At 40.3% G+C, this 18529-nt stretch overlaps 2 protein-coding genes across 5 annotated transcripts in view; one reads left to right on the forward strand and one right to left on the reverse strand.

The window, feature by feature from the left end:
• GANC (glucosidase alpha, neutral C) overlaps positions 1–203 on the reverse strand; it is a 44554-nt gene extending 44351 nt beyond the window's left edge. The window contains exon 1 of the mRNA XM_067558141.1: positions 137–203. Coding sequence (XP_067414242.1) covers positions 137–165 — 29 coding nt within the window. The 5' untranslated portion in view covers positions 166–203. The remainder of the gene's footprint in view (positions 1–136) is intronic.
• Positions 204–2451: 2248 nt separating this feature from the next.
• The window catches only part of TMEM87A (transmembrane protein 87A), a 32115-nt gene continuing 16037 nt past the window's right edge, over positions 2452–18529 (forward strand). For all 4 annotated transcript variants that reach the window (XM_067557921.1, XM_067557923.1, XM_067557922.1 and 1 more), the window contains exons 1-9: positions 2452–2657; positions 4025–4085; positions 7848–7945; positions 10374–10490; positions 12595–12648; positions 12761–12814; positions 13878–14028; positions 14908–14969; positions 16988–17171. In XM_067557921.1, coding sequence (XP_067414022.1) covers positions 2532–2657; positions 4025–4085; positions 7848–7945; positions 10374–10490; positions 12595–12648; positions 12761–12814; positions 13878–14028; positions 14908–14969; positions 16988–17171 — 907 coding nt within the window. In that variant the 5' untranslated portion in view covers positions 2452–2531. The remainder of the gene's footprint in view (positions 2658–4024; positions 4086–7847; positions 7946–10373; positions 10491–12594; positions 12649–12760; positions 12815–13877; positions 14029–14907; positions 14970–16987; positions 17172–18529) is intronic.

Consider the following 18529-nt stretch of genomic DNA (forward strand, 5'->3'; position numbering starts at 1 on the left):
TAAAATTAAAAATGAGGAAAGGGTGTGTTAGAAGAAAAAGTGCTTTTCCCTCCCTACCCCTCCCTTCCTCTCAGCCAAGCACTATTCTGTCAGCTCAGACCTGTAGGTAGCCACTGCAGAATTATTTGTTTTTTACCTGCATTCTTCTTCCTTATTTGGTTCCATTACACGCACAGCTTTGTTGAACTACAGTGCTCTGACTTGATCCATGTCTGTTTGTTAATGTCCTCTCACCTTCACTATCGATTGTCCGGTACCAATCACAGAGGGAAGCCTTCAGCCAATGACAGCCTTTGACTCCACCTTCTCTGAAAGGATTCTGGGAAATTGAGTTCTTCTTTAGTCAGCAATTGTCTGAATGCCAATTTGCTTGTAAAGATTAACTGCAAATGACAATATGGCTTGACATGTTCATTAATGTAGTCCACAGAGAATTGTTATCAGGGTGGAGATGGAGAAGGTATTTAGAAAATAAATAGTTGGCAAACATCTATAAGTCTGCATTTTTTATTTAAATGCTGACAGCATCACCAGGCTGACAGCCCTTCAGCTCTCAAACCACAATTTATTTATAGAGCAACTACAGTAGGGGCAAGTTTTTTCTGCCTGCCCCGGAGGTCCCTCCTTGAGAGACAGAGGGGGATTCAGCTCAAATGATCATTTACTTGTTAATATCTCTGATGTGATTCCCAATGAGTTCCGTATCTGATGGTAGTTCTTATGATGTGGTCACTCGTCCACTAGGAAATGGACAGTGTCCCTACCAAACATTTTTCAGAGTGTAACAAGTTTGGTCATCACTGACCTGGGTTGGACTCAGTTCCCTGTATAAGGTTTGTACTTTAAAAAAGAAAAATCTATGGTGACTGGCAAATTTCTCCCATCCTGCTACTAGGGTGTTCTGATGTCTTGATTTTATAGGGAGAGTTCTGATATTCAGGGCTTTTTCTTATATTTGCGCCTATTACCCCCCACCGCCATCCCAATTTTTCATATTTACTATCTGGTCATCCTACCTGCTACACCCATCTTTTAATGGTGACAGTTTCTGGGGTAGTCAAAAGCCCCTTAATGGGATCTAAAATTAGACTTCATCTCCTCACTTGAAGACAACTAAAGCTGCAATTCTTACTCTTTTGGAGACCATTTTCTGTAAATGCATCTGCATATGGAATTTTCATATTTTAATTTATTGTTAAGCTCTGTTCGTCTTTGTACAATTGGAAATCAGACAATTTTAGTGAAGTCCAAATAATTGCCAAAAGAAAATAAATATGCACCAAAATTATATGTCAGTGCTGTTCCGCAATACAATCTCAAAAAGATGTGTCAAGGGAGAAAACGAGAAGGTGGTGAGTGTGATTTACTTACAGTAATCCCTTGAAAACAGTCCCTTCTCCTGAAATGTATACATACCGAGAAAAACTTGAGAAAACAACTCCCACTTCAAAGGCTTGAAAAGCATGATGATAAAATCTGCCCACACCCTCAGATAGCATTGCGCTCATCTATTTTTAGTTTTTGTAGTTGGACTAACTTTTGCATCGCCTCATCATGTGACACAATTAGATGACTGTGACAATCTACATCACTGTGTATGGGAACACTTGGGAACACCGGTTACTTGAGGTAATAGGGTTTGTGCACATCATTTTTCATAGATGAAACGAGGGGCTTTTTATGAGCTTGCATTGTCCAGAAGGAGAGTGCTGAGCAGTACAAGACACATTTCTGAGGACAAAGTCTGGGACTAAGAATTTACGGGTGTTGCCCTGTTATGCAATTTATGAGTGACTGGCCAGAACATCCATATAATTCAGCTGGGAGTGAGTGATTTCGCATGCTGGAGGCTGCATGTGAATTGGCCAGGAATTGTTGTTCTCACAGCAAAGCAGTGTAAAAGGCACCCCAGGCTGGAGAATTGAGGGGCTGCAGCTGTTTAGCAGTCCAGACTATACCCTGGGGAATGTCACAAGGACACTGAAGTGCAATAATCGTGGCAAAACATGTAAGATAGCAACATGTGATGGTGTCACAGCAGGCTATCATCATGATGCATGGCACACATGACCTGATGTTTTAGTCGAATGGTTATGCCCCAAAGTCGCCACGTAGTGAATCAAAGCCATGCTGTGATGTAATAACTCTTATCATGGTGGGATGGGACCAGTGCAAATCGATGAAGGTTTGGTGCAATGACAGCCCCATGACGGCCTCGAGTCACAATGCAGTGAGGTGAACTTGTGTCGGGATGGCACCAGGATGATGCAGCATGGCTTGCTGGGTCCCCACGGGGATGCAACAAGATGATGTCACCTCGCCCCACCTCATCAACAGAGCAAGAGTGACGTCATCTCTCGGCCTCCTCATGTGATGACGCCTGAATGCTACCTGAGGAGCGCACGCCTCCCCTCCGCCCCTTGCCCGACGCTGGCGTCAGGGACACACCCACCCGTCCCTCCGCTCCCAGGCGTCAGGCCAGCCCCGCCCTGCCGTCGAGTCTGCTCGGAGCTAGCTGGCGCTATTGCAGGATGGCTACTCCGCGGCACTGGTGGCGGCGGCTCCGCTGGCTGCCGGTGGCGGCCCTGCTGCTGCAGCTGCTCCCGTGCCCGGCCGGCGCCGCCCAGCTCTCCAAGTGGCGGCTGCCGGTGCCCATGGTGAGTGCGGGCCGGGGGTCCGCTCCCCGCTCCAAACCGGATCCCGCGGGCGGCTCCCGGAGGTGGCAGATCCGGGATGCGTAGCCCGAGAGCCATCGCCGGCGGGCCCCGGCACAGGGAGACGCGGAGGTCTCCTTGCTGCGGGCGTCTCGGGGAACCCGCCCGGGGCAGCGTGTGCGCGGGGCTGCCTGTGACTGATGCAGGAGGCGCGTCGCTGTCCCCGCCGGCTCGTCGGGACAGGGCGCCCGGGCCGGCCCTGCTAGTTCTTCCTGCAGCCCGGCAAAGGCCTGCGGCCCCCGGCCGCTCGCCCACCCCTGCTGCGGCCTCAGCTCTGCCCAGCGGCTCCCTCCCTTTCCCCGACCGCACCCCCAGAGCGGAGCAGGATTCTGCTTCCCTGCCTGGCCGGGCCGCGAGGAGGAGGTGGCACGTGGGCTGAACGAGAGTGAGGATGACGGGGCTGCCTGGCAGTGGCAGAGAAAAGCCCAAGCAGCGCCGCTGCGGCGGGCGGCGCGCTGAGTACAGCCTGTCCCGGCTAGTGCTGCAGTCAACAACAGCTCGCTCTCTCGCTGCAGCGTTGGGCTTTTATCCTGATGCATGAGGATCTCGCTATTGTCTTTGCTGAGTAACGTGGTTCTAGAGTTTTAAGGTGATCTTCAAGAGGGAACAAAGTTGGGCTTGTGCCCCTCTTTCTTTCGACTTGTGTAGATGGTCTGAAAACTTTTTAGATCTTTTCCCCCCTCTTCGTGTCTTGCATTAGAAAATCAGATGCTGTATAGCTCAGAAGACACTCTGTTGCCTTTGGTGCTAGTGAAATGTTGACCTCAAAAGAGTTTAGAAAATGAAAACTGCAACTGGGAAGAGGACGGCTTTCTAATCAGACTGTTAAATTGTATTTTTATACCTATTTAACATTAGTGATTAAAACCTCATGGTGTAAGGATCTCTCTGTTAAAGAATCAGCTTCTCTCTTTCAGCCAAGTTGTGAAAACTAAAGTTCACGTTCTCTGAGACATCCTTGACATCTTCCAACAAAATTAGAGAGGATCAGAGTTACTGTTAGTTCTAGGGGTAAAACTCCTTTTAAAAAACAAAGCCCAGGCCCTTTTTGTATATCACAGAGAAGCAAAGTCTGATTTTAAATAGAACACCTTTGCAAGATCTTTTTTGTAGGTTTGGCGGGATATGTTGAAATTAGGGGTGGAAGAGTGATAAATAGTAAATCAGTTAGGCTAGTTGTCCCTTCTTAAGGGTTTGGGTTCTCTTGACTATTGTGCTTGAAATTCTGGGTGAAAGAAAGCAGTGTTTACTTATTTTAAATGGTGCAATGCCATCCTCTTGTCTTCCTCTTCTCTTTTTTATCTTGGCAGGAGAAGAAGTTTTTTCATTTTGGAAAGATACTCTTCGCCAACACAACAATTTTTCTGCGGTGTAAGTGCTTTTGTTGAATTTTATAGTAGTCTCTACTCAACCTAATCATCACAATGTAGAAATAATTGGATGAAAGTGCTGGTAAAACTGTCATGTATCCAAAGATATCAAACTGGTTACATTTATTGATGATCTGCTAGCAATCATGTGTCCATACTGATGCTGTTTGCTCTGTTAGCAGCCTTTAATGCTATTAAGAGGTGGTGTTGGCTTGCTGCAGATTGCAGTAGGAATGGATGGTGCTGCTCTTGGGTGGCTTCATTCTTTCTTGTCTAAATACTCCCAGAAAGTGATATGGAAAAGTTGCTTCTTTTCTTTGGGCAACATAATGTGCACTGCTGCAGGGATCAATTTTGTCTCCCCTCCTGTTCAGTGTGTGTGGGGCTGTTGGGAAGGTTATTGAGAAGATGTGGGCTGCAGTGTTTTCAGTATGCTAATAACATTCTGTTCTACCACTGTCTCCTGATCTAGCCATGCTGTTGAAAGTCTAGGCTAGTGTCAGAGGTAGATTGGGGCAGTGGTGGAAGCTAGCTGGTTGAAGCTCAATCTAGGTGAGACTGAGGTGCAACCATTGGGTTGGGGGAAACAACTGGATAATATGGTGAGGATGATCGCTCTCCTTTTGATTGAGGGTATGTTCCCACCATTTGTTTACCCACCTTCATTGGGGGTTGTATGGAGCCTCCAGCTATTATTAGATGATCATATGGCAGCAGTGTCCATGAAAGCTCTTTACCATCTCTGTGTGGCCAGGAGACTGACAGTTTTTTTCCCCCTCCAAATGCAGACCTTCTTGCAGTGATCTTTGTCTTTGTTGCTTCAACATGGGTTATTGCAGTTTACTCTGCATGGTGATATTGTTGAGGTCAACTGGAAATGTAAGGTTGTGCAGAATGCAGCAACCTGTCTATTAACTGTTATTACTTGGTAGCATCACAGGTAACTGATGCTCAGTGATGTGCACTGGCTACCTACTGGTTTCCGGATGGAAGATGCTGTCTTTGATATATAAATGCTTAAATGAGACTTGATACTCTGTTACTTGGGGAGACTACCTCTCTTCATGCTGTATTGCTACATTTGCAATCAGTGGAGACATTTGATTCAAAGATTGCAAGCCCAGAAGGGATCATTGTGATCATCTTGTCTGATCTCCCGTACAACGCAGGTCATAGAACTTCCCCAAAATAATTTGTAGAGCATATCTTTTAGAAAAACATCCACTCTTGAATTAAAAATGGACATTGATGAAGAATCCACCACAGCCCTTGGTAAATTGTTCCAATGATTAATTACTCTCTCGATTAAAAATGTATGCCTTGACCTACCTCTGCCTTGATTTAAAAGAGGTGGCTGATGACAATGTTCTTTGTGAGGGGCCATCAGCTCAGGAATAGGCTTGCCTCACTAGTCCAAAATAGCTCAAATCTATTGAACTTTATAGCAGCCTGCAAGATGGCTATTTATGCAGGCCGCTGTAGAGGTGAGCCTTGCAGATGTGTTGGAAAGAGGGATGGTTGATGTTTTAAAAATTTATGGCAAGGGCACCTAGAGTCTTAGTAGTTGACCCTCTTTATTTTTGTATAAATGTTATAATTAATTATTTGCATGATAGCAGTGTCTAGAAATCAGGGCTGTAAGTAATGGTTGTGAGACAGATGGTGAAGCATTTGCAGTTGAAATAAACAAGGCAGACGGGGTAGAGGAAGAACCAGAGGCATGTAGAATTGAAATATTTGTCCATGGTCACGCAAGGAGTTAGTGGCAGAGCTGTCAGTAGAATCCAAGACACATCTATCTCCCAGTCCAATGCCCAATCCAGTAGACCACACTGTATCTTTTCAAACGCAAATTAAAGCCTTCCAGTTCCCAAATGAGAACTCTTGTCTTACAGATGAGCAAACTGAGGTAGAGATCTTAAGTGATTTGTATAAGATTAGATAGTGAATCACAGGCAGGACTGGGAACAAAACCCAGGAGACTTGACTCCTGGTCTCTGTTTCTAACCACTAGACTATACTTTGCCTACATACAATATAGACTGCTTAGGGTCTGAGTCTTATACTTATACCCAAATAAATTGCAATAAGGTTCATAGTTCCAATAGTTGACATTTCATTCTTTTCTCATTTTCATACTTCAGGGCCCAATTGTGGAGCCCTTACTTCTTGGTCAGCTCTTGCTTAGTAGTCCCACTGATTTAGTAGATTAAAGTGAGTGTGACTACTCATTCAGGGGCTCCAGAGTTGGTTGCTAAACTAGCCACTTTAGTCACCATTTATGTTTAACTGAAATGGGCAATGTGCAACTATTTATATTTGCAAGTGACTGTTTGCACAGAATTGCCAGCCCTCTTCTAGCCTGAGATGAACATCTCTGGTGTGGCAAGCAGCCTTCATAAGTACAGGTCTATATAATTTGCTTATTTCGACATTTTTTTTGGCCCCATATGTAAAAATACTGTTAAGAGTTTGGGGGTTCCGCTATTATTTATCGAGTTCAAAAGGGTTCCGTGGCCAAATTTAATTGAGAAACACTGGTCTAGAAGTACAGGAGAGTAGTGTGTTCTCATAGTTTGTTTATTCTTTTCTTGTGTGATCCTTTTTGTTCTTTGCAAAAACAGATGTATTCATTTCATTGTACCATGTAATCTCTGCCTGTCATGTTAATATGTGAGATTTATGTTCTTAATATCAGATTATTTTACCAGGTTTTATTGTGGGAACAGGATTTGAAACAACTTCTTGTGATGAGGTTTTCTTTACACAGGGAAGATATTAAGCCTCCCTTTTCATTCCCACTGTGCTGTTATAAATTAAGGCTCAAAGCTGTGTTGAACTGTTGTCTTTTGTGGGACAAAGTCTTCTAGAGAATGAGCTGAGACACCAAAAGGGTTTGAGATCAGAAACTTGGCTTGAAAAGTGTTTATGGGATCACTGATCCTGCAAGCTGTTTGTTAGCGAATTGTCTTTTTGAGGAAAATTTTGACCTTCATGTCAGACTGATTCAATGGAATGGGCCCTTTTGAAGTACCCTATATTAAAATGTTTCAGGAATTCACCAGAGTGTTTTTTTCTATATATTTACTCTGAGCTACGCTGTCCGTACCTAAGGCTTAAATTCTTTTATGTATTTTGAGTTTGTAGTCTTTGAGAGGGGTTAATGCTGCTTCCATTTAGTTTGTTGCCTGCTGCTTTACAAGAATTGTGTGTCATTTGCTTTAACATCCTATCTTACTGTGTTAAAGAATAATTTCAAACAATCTTCAGGCACCCAGATGTCATCCTGTAACATCAGAATGAATGGAATTGTAGTCTCCATATGGGTCACTTGTGTTGTTTTGAACAATAGTGGTTGTCTCAGAAGAACACACTTTTTGCTCTTCTGCTGGTGGTTTCTTGTTTGAAATAAACATGTTATTCTTGATTGTTTATAGTAGTTGGGCAGGGGAGTAACATTACATATAGTACTGGTCCATTAATACCTAGGGCAGTGGTCCCCTGACTTTTTATGTCGTTCCCTCCCCCCCTTTATGCATAATGGACTCTGCACTTCTCCTGGAAGCTGAGGCCAGGAGTGGTGCTGTGGTCAGGGCTGCGGGGCAGAGTGGTGCTCGCCGTCCCTGTCCCCTGTGTAGGCTGGCCCGGGCTCCGCCATGGCCCTCCCGAATGGGGTGCACCACACAGTTTGGGGGACCACTGACTTAAGAGAAGACTTGGCATATGAGGATTTATATTTTTTTCTGTCTTATTTTTCTTGTAGTTGAAGGAGATGAGAAGGCTTGTGATTCCTCCCAGGGTTACAATGTTACCTGGTACTTAAGATATTCTGATTGCTACAATGAAGTTTTCAATTTTGGGGTAAGAATCATCTGGAACTGCATGGGATTTTAGTCATGGTGGTTTAGTAGATTGAGCTTGGATACTTCATTTATATCTCATTCCTCTCACTCTGTTGTTCTAAAGAAGGCATCTTACTGTGGTGGTAACAAACTCTGGATAAATGGGGAATGCAGAGGGCATGATCCAAAATGTATTAAAGTAAAGGGGAGTCTTTCCATTCATTTCAGTGGGTTTTGGATCAGGCCAATAGCTCTTGAGTGTTTACACCAATATTCTTCACCTAGATGCAGAGGATAAAAAAAGCAACTAGAAAAATCCAAACAAACCAGTCAACTCTGATTAAAAACTCAAACACTTAATATTCAAAACAAAAAACAAGGGTTGTTAAACAATTTTAAAAAATAATCTCAATTAATTGCAGGATTAGAAAAAATAGTAGCGATTAATTGCTCTGTTAAACAATAAAAGAATACCAATTAAATTTATTATAAATATTTTTGAATGTTTTCCTACATTTTCAAATAAATCGATTTCAATTACAACACAATACGAAGTGTATAGTGCTTCATATTATTTTTATTACAAATATTTGCACTGTAAAATAGGTAAACAAAAGAAATAGTATTTTTCAGTTCACCTCATACAAATACTGTAATGTAGTCTCTTTATCGTGGAAGTGCAACTTACAAATATAGAATTATTTGGGTTTTTTTACATAACTGCAGCCAGACAAAATATTGTGAAACTTTAGAGCCTACATGTTGAAGTATGAAGGGGTATATGAATGTTTAGCATATATGGCACATAAATACCTTGCAACACGGGCTGCAAAAGTGCCATGCCAACACCTGTTCTCATTTTCAGGTGACATAAGAAGTAAATAAGAATCAGGCAGCATTATCTCCCATAAATGTAAATAAACTTGTTTGTCTTAGCAATTGGCTGAACAAAAAGTAGGACTGAATAGACTTGTATGAGGTGAATTGAAAAATACTATTTCTTTTGTTTACCTATTTTACAGTGCAAATATTTGTAATAAAATAATATAAAGTGAGCACTGTACACTTTTTATTCTGTGTTGTAATTGTTTTTCTACATTTTCAAATACACTGATTTCATTCAAAAATATTTATAATAAATTTAATTGTTATTCTATTATTGTTTAAAAGTGATTTTAAAAAGTCATGATTAATCTTGTTAATTTGTTTTTCATTAATTGCAAAAAAATTACAAAAAAACATAGAGAATTTAGCACTCAAAGGTCAGCAAATACCTAAGCTGAGGTTGTGTTCAACCTTAATTCAACAGTCTGTATGTTATATAAACACATATTGTTTCTTAAATACAGTAGAATGTACAACTTTTCCATAATCTTAGATACTTCCGTGTAGCACCTTGTGATAGTTTCCTTGTTTGTTTAATTTTTCTTTCTTGTGTTCAGTATATTTTTTTTAATGAAACTAATTTCTTATATTAAACTCTCTTCTGTCTAAGGTATTTTAATAATTTAGGCTTCAGTCTTGCAGATTGATGCTTCTTCTTAAATTTAAGCATATGAGTAATCCCACTGACTTCATCAGGATTATGTACTTAAAATTAACCACACATGTAATGTTTGCAGGATTGAGGCCTTAAATGCCATGTTGACTTTCTTTACCAGCAGTACAATCTTCTTTCAGATGTAGTTAATTATTAAGCTAGTTAGCTCTGAAATTAGGTTCTTTTTATATGGTAACAAATGTTCCCTCTTACTCTTATATAATATATGCTGTGTATTTATAGTTTACAGTGCAAATTTCATGTAAACAACTTCTTGGACTGACTAGTATTCAGTACTGTACGTACATAATTGTGTAAGATTGTGGCCTGGTCTACACTTACCTTCAAATTCGGTGGCAGTCGACGGGAGTTACGCAAGCAATGCAGAGTAGCTTGTGAGACTCCCATTGACTTCATAACTGCTCTTCTACGTGGCATCTTCACCGTGCTGTGCTACTTGAGGGGGTGATTTTAACACATCGACTTCTGGATTGATTGAGCAGGTCTTCACTGACCACTCAATCAATCGGATAGATCAATCCGACGGTGGCGAATTTGCTGCCATCGGTGAAGATGTAGACTGAGTTTAAAAATCATGGAAGAACTGTTTGGTGCTCCATAGTTGGAGCATTGAGAGTTTAGTTATAAGATGTGTTTTGATCCCTATTTTAAATTTACATGAAAGGAGTTTTTCATATGAATATCTTTGAGATTAATCTGAGTAGGTTCATTTTGTATGGACAGGATAGGATGGGAAATGCTTTTTTTCCATTTTGAATGTCCTATTCCATTCAAGGATGTTTGTGTGTGAAGAGAAGTCATGTTGCTTTCCAATTTTTTGAGCTGCTGAGAAAAACCATTTGATGCATCAAATGCCAAAATATAAGTCATATTGTGTGTCTGATAGGATGAGCAAGCAGTGTCGTATTTTGGAGCCACTTCTGAAGCACATACGGGTTGGTCAGGGTCCTACGCAATGGGTTCACTCTTCTTCCCCAACTGTTCTGAGCTCTTCAAACCACAGGTATGTTGTTGGTGAAGGCTTTGTAATCCCACCATGTTCTCTCATACCACATATGGAGGAAAAGATTGGGATGACTCCTATTGGAACAGTTGGGCTTGTTGCATCTACAGATGCTGCCTTAACTGATGAGTACCTATTTCTCACCTTAAAGAGGAGAAGATGTATCTTTATCTGTGTATAACAAATAACAGATAACCGAACAATTTATAACCATGATTTTTTTGTTTTTGTTTATTTTAATGTTTACTGTTCAAAGTCTGGCCCCAAAAAGCAGATTTCAATAGTGGAGTTTTCCATATTGGCAACACTGGTCTTGCATTGTCTTTAGTTCACTTCATATTGGGGATTTACATAGAGCTCACTGCTGGGAAGGCTGTGAGTGTACACGTACACAGCCAGAGGGGGAGCTGCTTTGAGGGACTCTTGGAAGTACACAGCAAACTGGGCTTTACATTCCTTACATTGCTGAATAATGCCCTCAGCTTTTTGCCAGGGCGACTGTTCAAGACTAACATTTAAATAAACACAAATTAAAGACTATGTGGATAGGTAGATTAGATAACACACTGTCAATAAATTAGAAACTGCAAGCAACTAAAGTCCATATAGTGAAAGTGCAAAAGAGCACTTGAAGCATAAGATCAAACAAGAGGGAGGAAGAGGAAGGCCCCAGTGGGCAATGCCACGTTAGAGGTATGTGTCTTGTGGAAAGGAATCAAGAAGTCATGTATAAATACAGGCCCTACACCACTTACATTTTGCCATGGGAATCTGCGCAATGCCAAATGTCAATAAACATACTGTTTAATGGATTGTACATAGAGAATTCAAGGAGAGATGTGCAGCTTGGCATCTGTATTAGATTGTTCCCAGCTGAAACAAAGGACATTGAGTGGTGAACATGAAACTTCTGTTAATGATTGAATCTGGCACACTAAGTAAGCAATGAGGCATAGTTAAAGATGATGAGAAAAGAATTTTTTAAACGTCATGTTTGTGCTTTTTTTTTTTTTTTTTTTAACTACTTTGATGTATAAAGATGGCTTGAACGCAGTTTAAAATATATGCTGCCTGCTTTTATATTTAGAAATGTCAAGTGTTTTCTCTGCTTTTACTTGAAGAGCTCTTTTGTGTCTCACCTGTGTATTGGGAGGTCCTATCTTAATAAAAGGGCCAAGATGGTAAAGCTGGGACTTTCAAAAGACCTTAAGGGCATGTCTACACTGCAGTAAAACACTTTATGCTGGCCTGTGTCAGCTAACTCAGGCTGCAGGACTATAAAATTGCAGTGTAGATGTTAGGGCTTGAGCTGGAGCCTGAGCTTGAATGTCTACACTGTAGTTTTAAGCCCTGCAGCCCGAGCACCCCAAGTGCAAGTCAGCTGATGCAGCCAGCCGCGGGTGTATTATTGCAGTGTAGACATATACCCTAAGTGATGTTTCCTTGGGCGCCTTTGAAATCCCAGCTGAAATTTTGAACAAAGATATCCTTTCCTTCCCATGTGTATCAGCTAATAAATGATTGTAAACAGTCTGGCAAAGACTCCATTTCCATCTCTGTTGCTTAGCTTTTCATGGTCTTCTGAAGTAGTAATTTAATTAGTTCTCTAGTCACTGTATTGTCTTTCCAGGTAATCAATGTAAAAAACAATCAGAAATTTTTTTTGTAAATACAGCCCAATTGAACCCACCCTTTCAGGAGTCTCTTTATGCATAATGGCGTGGGTCCAACTTTTTTCTTTGCAGGTTATCTCTAACGGGGAGGTGCCTAGAACTCTCTACGTGGCACACTCTTTATTATAGAAATTAACTTCTTTATTCCCCAAATCAAATCTGGGGGGTTCATTTTTAAAAAGTAAAACCTGTTGTGTTGAGTAATTCTGTCTCTTAAAAGGGCTGGTCTAAGCAAGTGCGCAAGGCTTTATCCCAGCGATGGAGATAATTTGGGTTAGGGAAATGAGAATTGGGCTTCCTGTGAGTTAGCATTCTGTCACTATGTTTCAAAGTGTGTTTTCTTGTAATCTAATTTAACAGCAGAAACTGCTGATGTAACTTGTCTGTAAACAGTTGCTTAGATATAAATATATATTTTTTTTATCCTAAAGATTTTCTATAAAGAGTATATTCAGTCAGAACTTCTCTCAGGAGAAAAACAAGAGGTAATTACTTTTCTTTGGTGTATGTGATTTTTAAATGGGAGTGAGGGTACTGGGGGGAGGTGGGCGGGAAGCTTTTGGGATCTTGATTAAATGTTTTTTTTATGTCTTTAAGAGTTTAAAAGATAAGGAGAATGCAACAAACCACACAACGGTGGCTGAGAAAACTGTAAGTATCTTGAGGGTTTTAGGCATAACGGGGGTGTGGAATCCAGCATCTCTAAATAAAAATTATTTTATATTTACATTAATTCTCTTTAGTACGTATTAACAATGGTAGTGCTATTAATTTTGCTATACGAATTTTATGAACGTTAGATATGTTTTAACCTTGTCATAGTGTAAAAATTATCTGGCAAGTAAGTAGATAACTTGGGAATAGTTCTAGGAGTTCCACATTGTCATATGAAATATTTAGTTCTTTTAAATCGATGTTCTCTCTGGATTCCATTAAAGGTAGACTGATGTTATCAGAAATAAAATTAAATACAAATAGGTTTTAAACTTGAACACACTAATGTTGGTGTATAAACTGTATCAGCCTTAACAGATTTTATCATTGATAATTTTGTCTTATCAAATATTTGACTTATTGGCACATCTGTGTTGTAAGCATGAGTGATATCCCACAGCCAACAGTAATTTCCACAGCAGATGATCAATATAGACTATTCTTACTCCATCTCATTAACCTTTGCTGTTTCATGCTATAAAATTTGAATTGCTACTATATAAGCCAAATAACTCTATAGTGTTGCTGTTGCTTTTGGAAAGAAGCAAAATGGTCTTGGTGAATGTCTTAATGTTAGTGGAGCTGAACCCAGGAAAGAGACACTTTCCTGACATCCCCATAACCTTTTGTGGTAGTCTTGTCTCATTAACTTTACTGACTTTTAGTGCATTGCAAATAAACCACAGTAATGTTTTAGGAGCCTGGCCCTAGTGTGTTACAACTGTAAGAAAAGGTCAGAGATTAAATGAAAAGTATTAATAGGTGTCCATCTACTGGACATACATTAATACTTTTCATCTCCCATCTTGTTATATAGTCATATTTTCATATATTTTCCAACAGAAGGGTTTTGGGGGAGAATATTGTGGGAGTAGCTTTATCTGTGAACGTTGTGCCTGATTAAAATCTTTTCAGGAGTCTTATCAGAAGATGTTGGTTTTGCATTGATCTGATTTGCTCTGTGTTGTACTGTATATGAATCTGAGAGCTTGTTTTTCAGGCAATGAATGCTGTGATCCAAACCTGGATAGATGGGCCATATATCTTTATTGTGCAAATTGGAATTTCAACCTTGAAGGAAGCTAGTATCAATATTAAGGGGAGGGAAATAATGGCACCCTCCTCTGATCCAAAAGAGAGGCTCTTTACAAGTAAGCTGTGTGTAGCTATCTTCCATTATTGTATTTATTTTTGATGTATTGAATGCTCTTATCAGAAGATCTTTAGGCGCTTTTATGTAATATATGCTGTGCAGCACAGTGTCAGCTTAAAGACTTCCATCTTCTCTCTCTCACAAAATTACATTCCACGCTACAGCTCCTCTCAGCCTAAGGCAATAGATGAGCCGTGCATCGAGTCAGGACAGAACAGTCTTGGGTTTGTCAAACTAATGGTGGAAACTATTGAGTCCTCAGTCATTCAGTTCTGAGGGTTACCCCTCCATGCAGGGAAGTTTCTAAAACGCCCCAGCCAATGTAATGGTTTATAGTGAGAAAGATTCTTAAGTAGCCAGGCCTTAAGTGGTGCAGAGCATTACAAGATCAAAATTAACATGTTGCAATTGCTACTAGCAGTGACCTGGAACCATGTGCAAACCTTTGAGGAATACTAAACTCTCTGGCATATCTTGAATTAAAATGGTACTGGCATGACATTTGTTTTAAAAGTGGCTACAATGCATAGATAAATAGGGAAAAGAAGAAAATTCAAAATTAAGACTTAAAGGTAGTTTTGAACTTGCCCTAGTCTACACAGGTTCTTCGTAGCACAAATTAATATAATTTACTTTTCATTATCGCAGACTACTATGTATAATGGGACGTGTCATTTCAAATATAAGCATGTAATTCATTGTTTTATATAAGGCTTAATCTTTTTTGTGATTGAAGTACAAATTAGATTTAAGAGGTGCTGCACAGTGTAGAGATTTGGAATATCCCTGTTGTTATGCTGATGTCAGAATTAGGTGATTATTCTAGTTCCCTGCTTTGGTTCCTGTTCAAACCTGTTGTTGGATTGTGTTTTGACAGTGACTCTGGAATTGAAGGGTCCATATGAGTACCTCTCTCTTGCAGACTATCCTCTCATGATTGTAAGTAAAACTGGCTTTCTTTGGTTCACCTACAGAATTGACATAAATCCCAGTAAAATCTTTTCTTGAGCAGTGTAGTCAAACACAATGAGTTAATGGCTCAGCGTGAATAAAAAACATGGTAGTGTTCCTGGTGTTAAATTTATTTTTCATGTATTTTCCCTACTCTGCAAAGTTCGGAATTAGCATATTCCAGTATTAATATTATTTTCTTGTCTGACTGGTATAACATAACTGCTGTTATGTCAGAGGGCAACAGTATCATTAGTATAGTTATTCACTCATGAATTGCAACTTTCAATATATTCTCCTGTCTTAGCTGATGTGGGAAAACTTGCTGTTTATTTTTGCTTAACGTTACCCTTTTGGGTGTCATTGCTTACTCTGTAGCCACCCCCTACAGTTCTTCACTGTCACCAGATGGTGACAGGGTAATTGAGCTTCTAACTGATATAATTTCTTTGTATAAAAAGACTCACTACTTAGTTGTTTCTTTCCAGGAGGTGAAATGCTTTCCTGCTGGCTGAGGAAATAAAGAGACTTAAACAAAATGTTCATCCTATTTATAGAGACCTCGGAAAAAGACTGACAAAAAATAATGTCTTTAGTTTGATTGCAGTGATCTCTGCTACTGGAGGGATAAGCTATTGTCTCTGTTATTGAGATGCTGCACACTTCACTTTCTGCAGAAGTAGAAAGCATCCAGCAGAATTTCCTAAGGCTCAATTAACTTGTGTGAATGACCCAATATGAGAGGTCCGGGAAAAGAGCCTTGAAGTCTAGAGGACACCTCTGATGGAAGGCCTTGACTGAAGCTGATGTGGCTAGGTCCTTCTGTTTGAATTGTATGAGTAACTTAGACGAGGTATATAGGAAAGAAAATCCTATTCTGACCAGGGAGTGCACTGAAGTTCTGCAATTAGTTTCACAATGGTCTAGTTTAAAAACCAGTATGTCGCAAGGAGAGACTGCAGTTGTCCCCAGGCTGTCCCACTTCTTTGTTCTGGCATGTAGCTGATCCATATCGAGCAGCCATTTATTTTATGTGCTTTATGTCTTCATCCTCATCTTTCTTGAACATTGAGTCTAACTGATCTTTTGGAAGTTTGCCATGATCTGGTGTGGTGTCCTGATGTTTCTAACCTATCATTGATTATGTGAGGTTTGTATCTATGCAGTGCATGTCTGAAAGTTCTTGATGCTCTCACTTAAGTCTCTTAAATAAGACACTTTGGACCTGAAACATGGGAGAGTGTTAGTTTGAACATTCTTTTGTGATTAATTTATGGAGCTTTTTCTAAGTCTTGTGTCTGTCTTACCTCTTTTGAATGATCTCAGACTTGGTCAAAAACTGTTTGCTGGCCACATGTGTCAGAAGGTGATTTTTAGAACTGGGGGAAATGACCAAACAGATCTGTAATGAAAAGCAAGTCTTGTCCCTAACTGGGTGGGTTCCCAATGATCACCCTGTATCTTGTGCTGTACAGAATGGTATGAGAGGTAAGCCAGTCTCTTTAGGTTAAGTCTTTTGAGGATAGATTCAGGAAAGTTTCTGAAGGGTCCCTTAAGGGTGGCAGGGAAGTTTGGAACCACAAAAACAGGTGCAAGGCTGGGGGTGGTGGTGGTAATATTTCTTGGTGTTTGTAGGATGGTTTGTACAAGCATGGATTCTAATTGGAGGTTTTTTGAGATTAGTTACATTTGCTTTACTCCTTTGGAAAAATCAGCTGAGAATAAGTTGGGAAGCTCCTCTTATATAATCACTCAAGCTCAATTACATTGGTTCCATCAGCTGGCAGTGAGAAATTGTACCATGCCTCCAGACTGTTACAGGACCCCAAGAAAGAACTGTGAAGTTAATGGTTTTTTAGTTTCCACAGAAGATGGATATAAACATCTCAAAAGCTGCTGTGCTTTACTAAGAAAATATAGCTATATTAAATCCATGCACTGTTCTTACATGGAAATGTTGGGTCTAACCATTCTTTTAATCCTTTCCTTCCTTCCGGGTATAATAGTTTTTCATGGTGATGTGTATCGTGTATGTGTTCTTTGGAGTTCTGTGGCTTGCGTGGTCAGCCTGTTATTGGCGGGACCTCCTGAGGATCCAGTTCTGGATTGGTGCAGTTATCTTCCTCGGAATGCTGGAGAAAGCAGTCTTCTATGCAGAATTCCAGAACATCCGTTACAAAGGAGAATCTGGTATGTAGCAAGGACAACTTACAATATTGGGTACATCTAAACTGCAGTCAGAGGTGTGACTGCAGCACATGTAGACATCCCGAGATGGCTTTGATCTAGCCAGCTGAATTAGTCAAGCAGTGAAGCTGTGGCAGTAGGGGCTGTACAAGCCCTTTTGGGACCCTAAATATGTACTCGATCAATGAGCATGTGCTGCTGTGGCTTCACTGGTACTGCTTGAGCTAGCTAGATCAAAACTAGCTCTACGTATTCTGCAGTCACCCCTCTGTGGTGTATACACATTGTCATGGGCAGGGCAAGATGACTGAATCTAATACATAACTAATTAGGTAATGTATATGCAGTAACTATTTGATGAGTTGTGTGATCACCTCAGAATAAGGAATCAACATTCTAGGGCTCTGTTCTCAACTGGGCCACGGGCTTTCTGGATGACCTCTGGAGAGTTAGTAAACTGAAATCTTCAGTCTCCATCTGTAAAAAGGGTATAATACCTGCCTCATAGGGTACTTTAGAAACTGGTTTCAATTATCTTCGATGTTCTCTGAAACTAAAATTCAATGTGTTATGTATGTTATGTCTGTAGATGAAAATGTTTCTAACAATAAGGATAGTTAAGCACTGGAGGTTGCCTGGGGAGGTTGTGGGATCCCTGTCTTTGGTGGTTTTTAGGGATAGATTAATAAAACATCTGTCCTGGATGGTCTACATTTCTATGACTCTGTAGTGTAGTATGTTAGAAAATACTTTAAAAATGTTTAAGGATCTGACTTAAAATAATTTAAAGCTGATACTTGTGCTGTTTCACTCATCCTTACATGGTTATGTATTAGAGAAATTTGTGCTATAGTACGTCAGGAAGCCTTAAAATACAAGATAATAATCAGAAATGCCAGATCTAGATGCAACAAGTTGAGTTATAGACAGAGCTGGTTTGTGAATTAATGGGTTGTGTGACTTGCTTTGGGATATGTGACTTTTCACGTGTCTAGATCACTAATTTATAATCTGGTTCAGGCTGGTAGCAACCAGAATTCATTACTGTACCAACTCATTCTGGGATTGCAGATGAAGCTGATTGGAGTGTGTTAGGTTTTAGGTAGGATGCACTAGCACAGGGCTTTCCACCAAGATTTTAAAGAAGGATTTAAAGACTGAGTGAAACTAAAACATGGTCTTACAGAATTTTTATGTGCAGCTGTCCTGATCCACAATGGATCTTGTTGATTGGCTTGGGATGGTATAAATGCCCAGAGAGATGCTTATGGACTGTATCCAAGATATTTGCAGGAAGGAATGGGAAAGGGCAGTACCATATTTCTGATTTCCATATGGGTTAAGATCATTACGTATTCAGT

The sequence above is a fragment of the Emydura macquarii genome, unplaced genomic scaffold (genome assembly GCF_026122565.2).
Source record: "Emydura macquarii macquarii isolate MOO-44397 ecotype Brisbane River unplaced genomic scaffold, CSIRO-AGI_Emac_v2 contig_1876, whole genome shotgun sequence".
NCBI classification, from domain to species: Eukaryota; Metazoa; Chordata; order Testudines; family Chelidae; genus Emydura; species Emydura macquarii.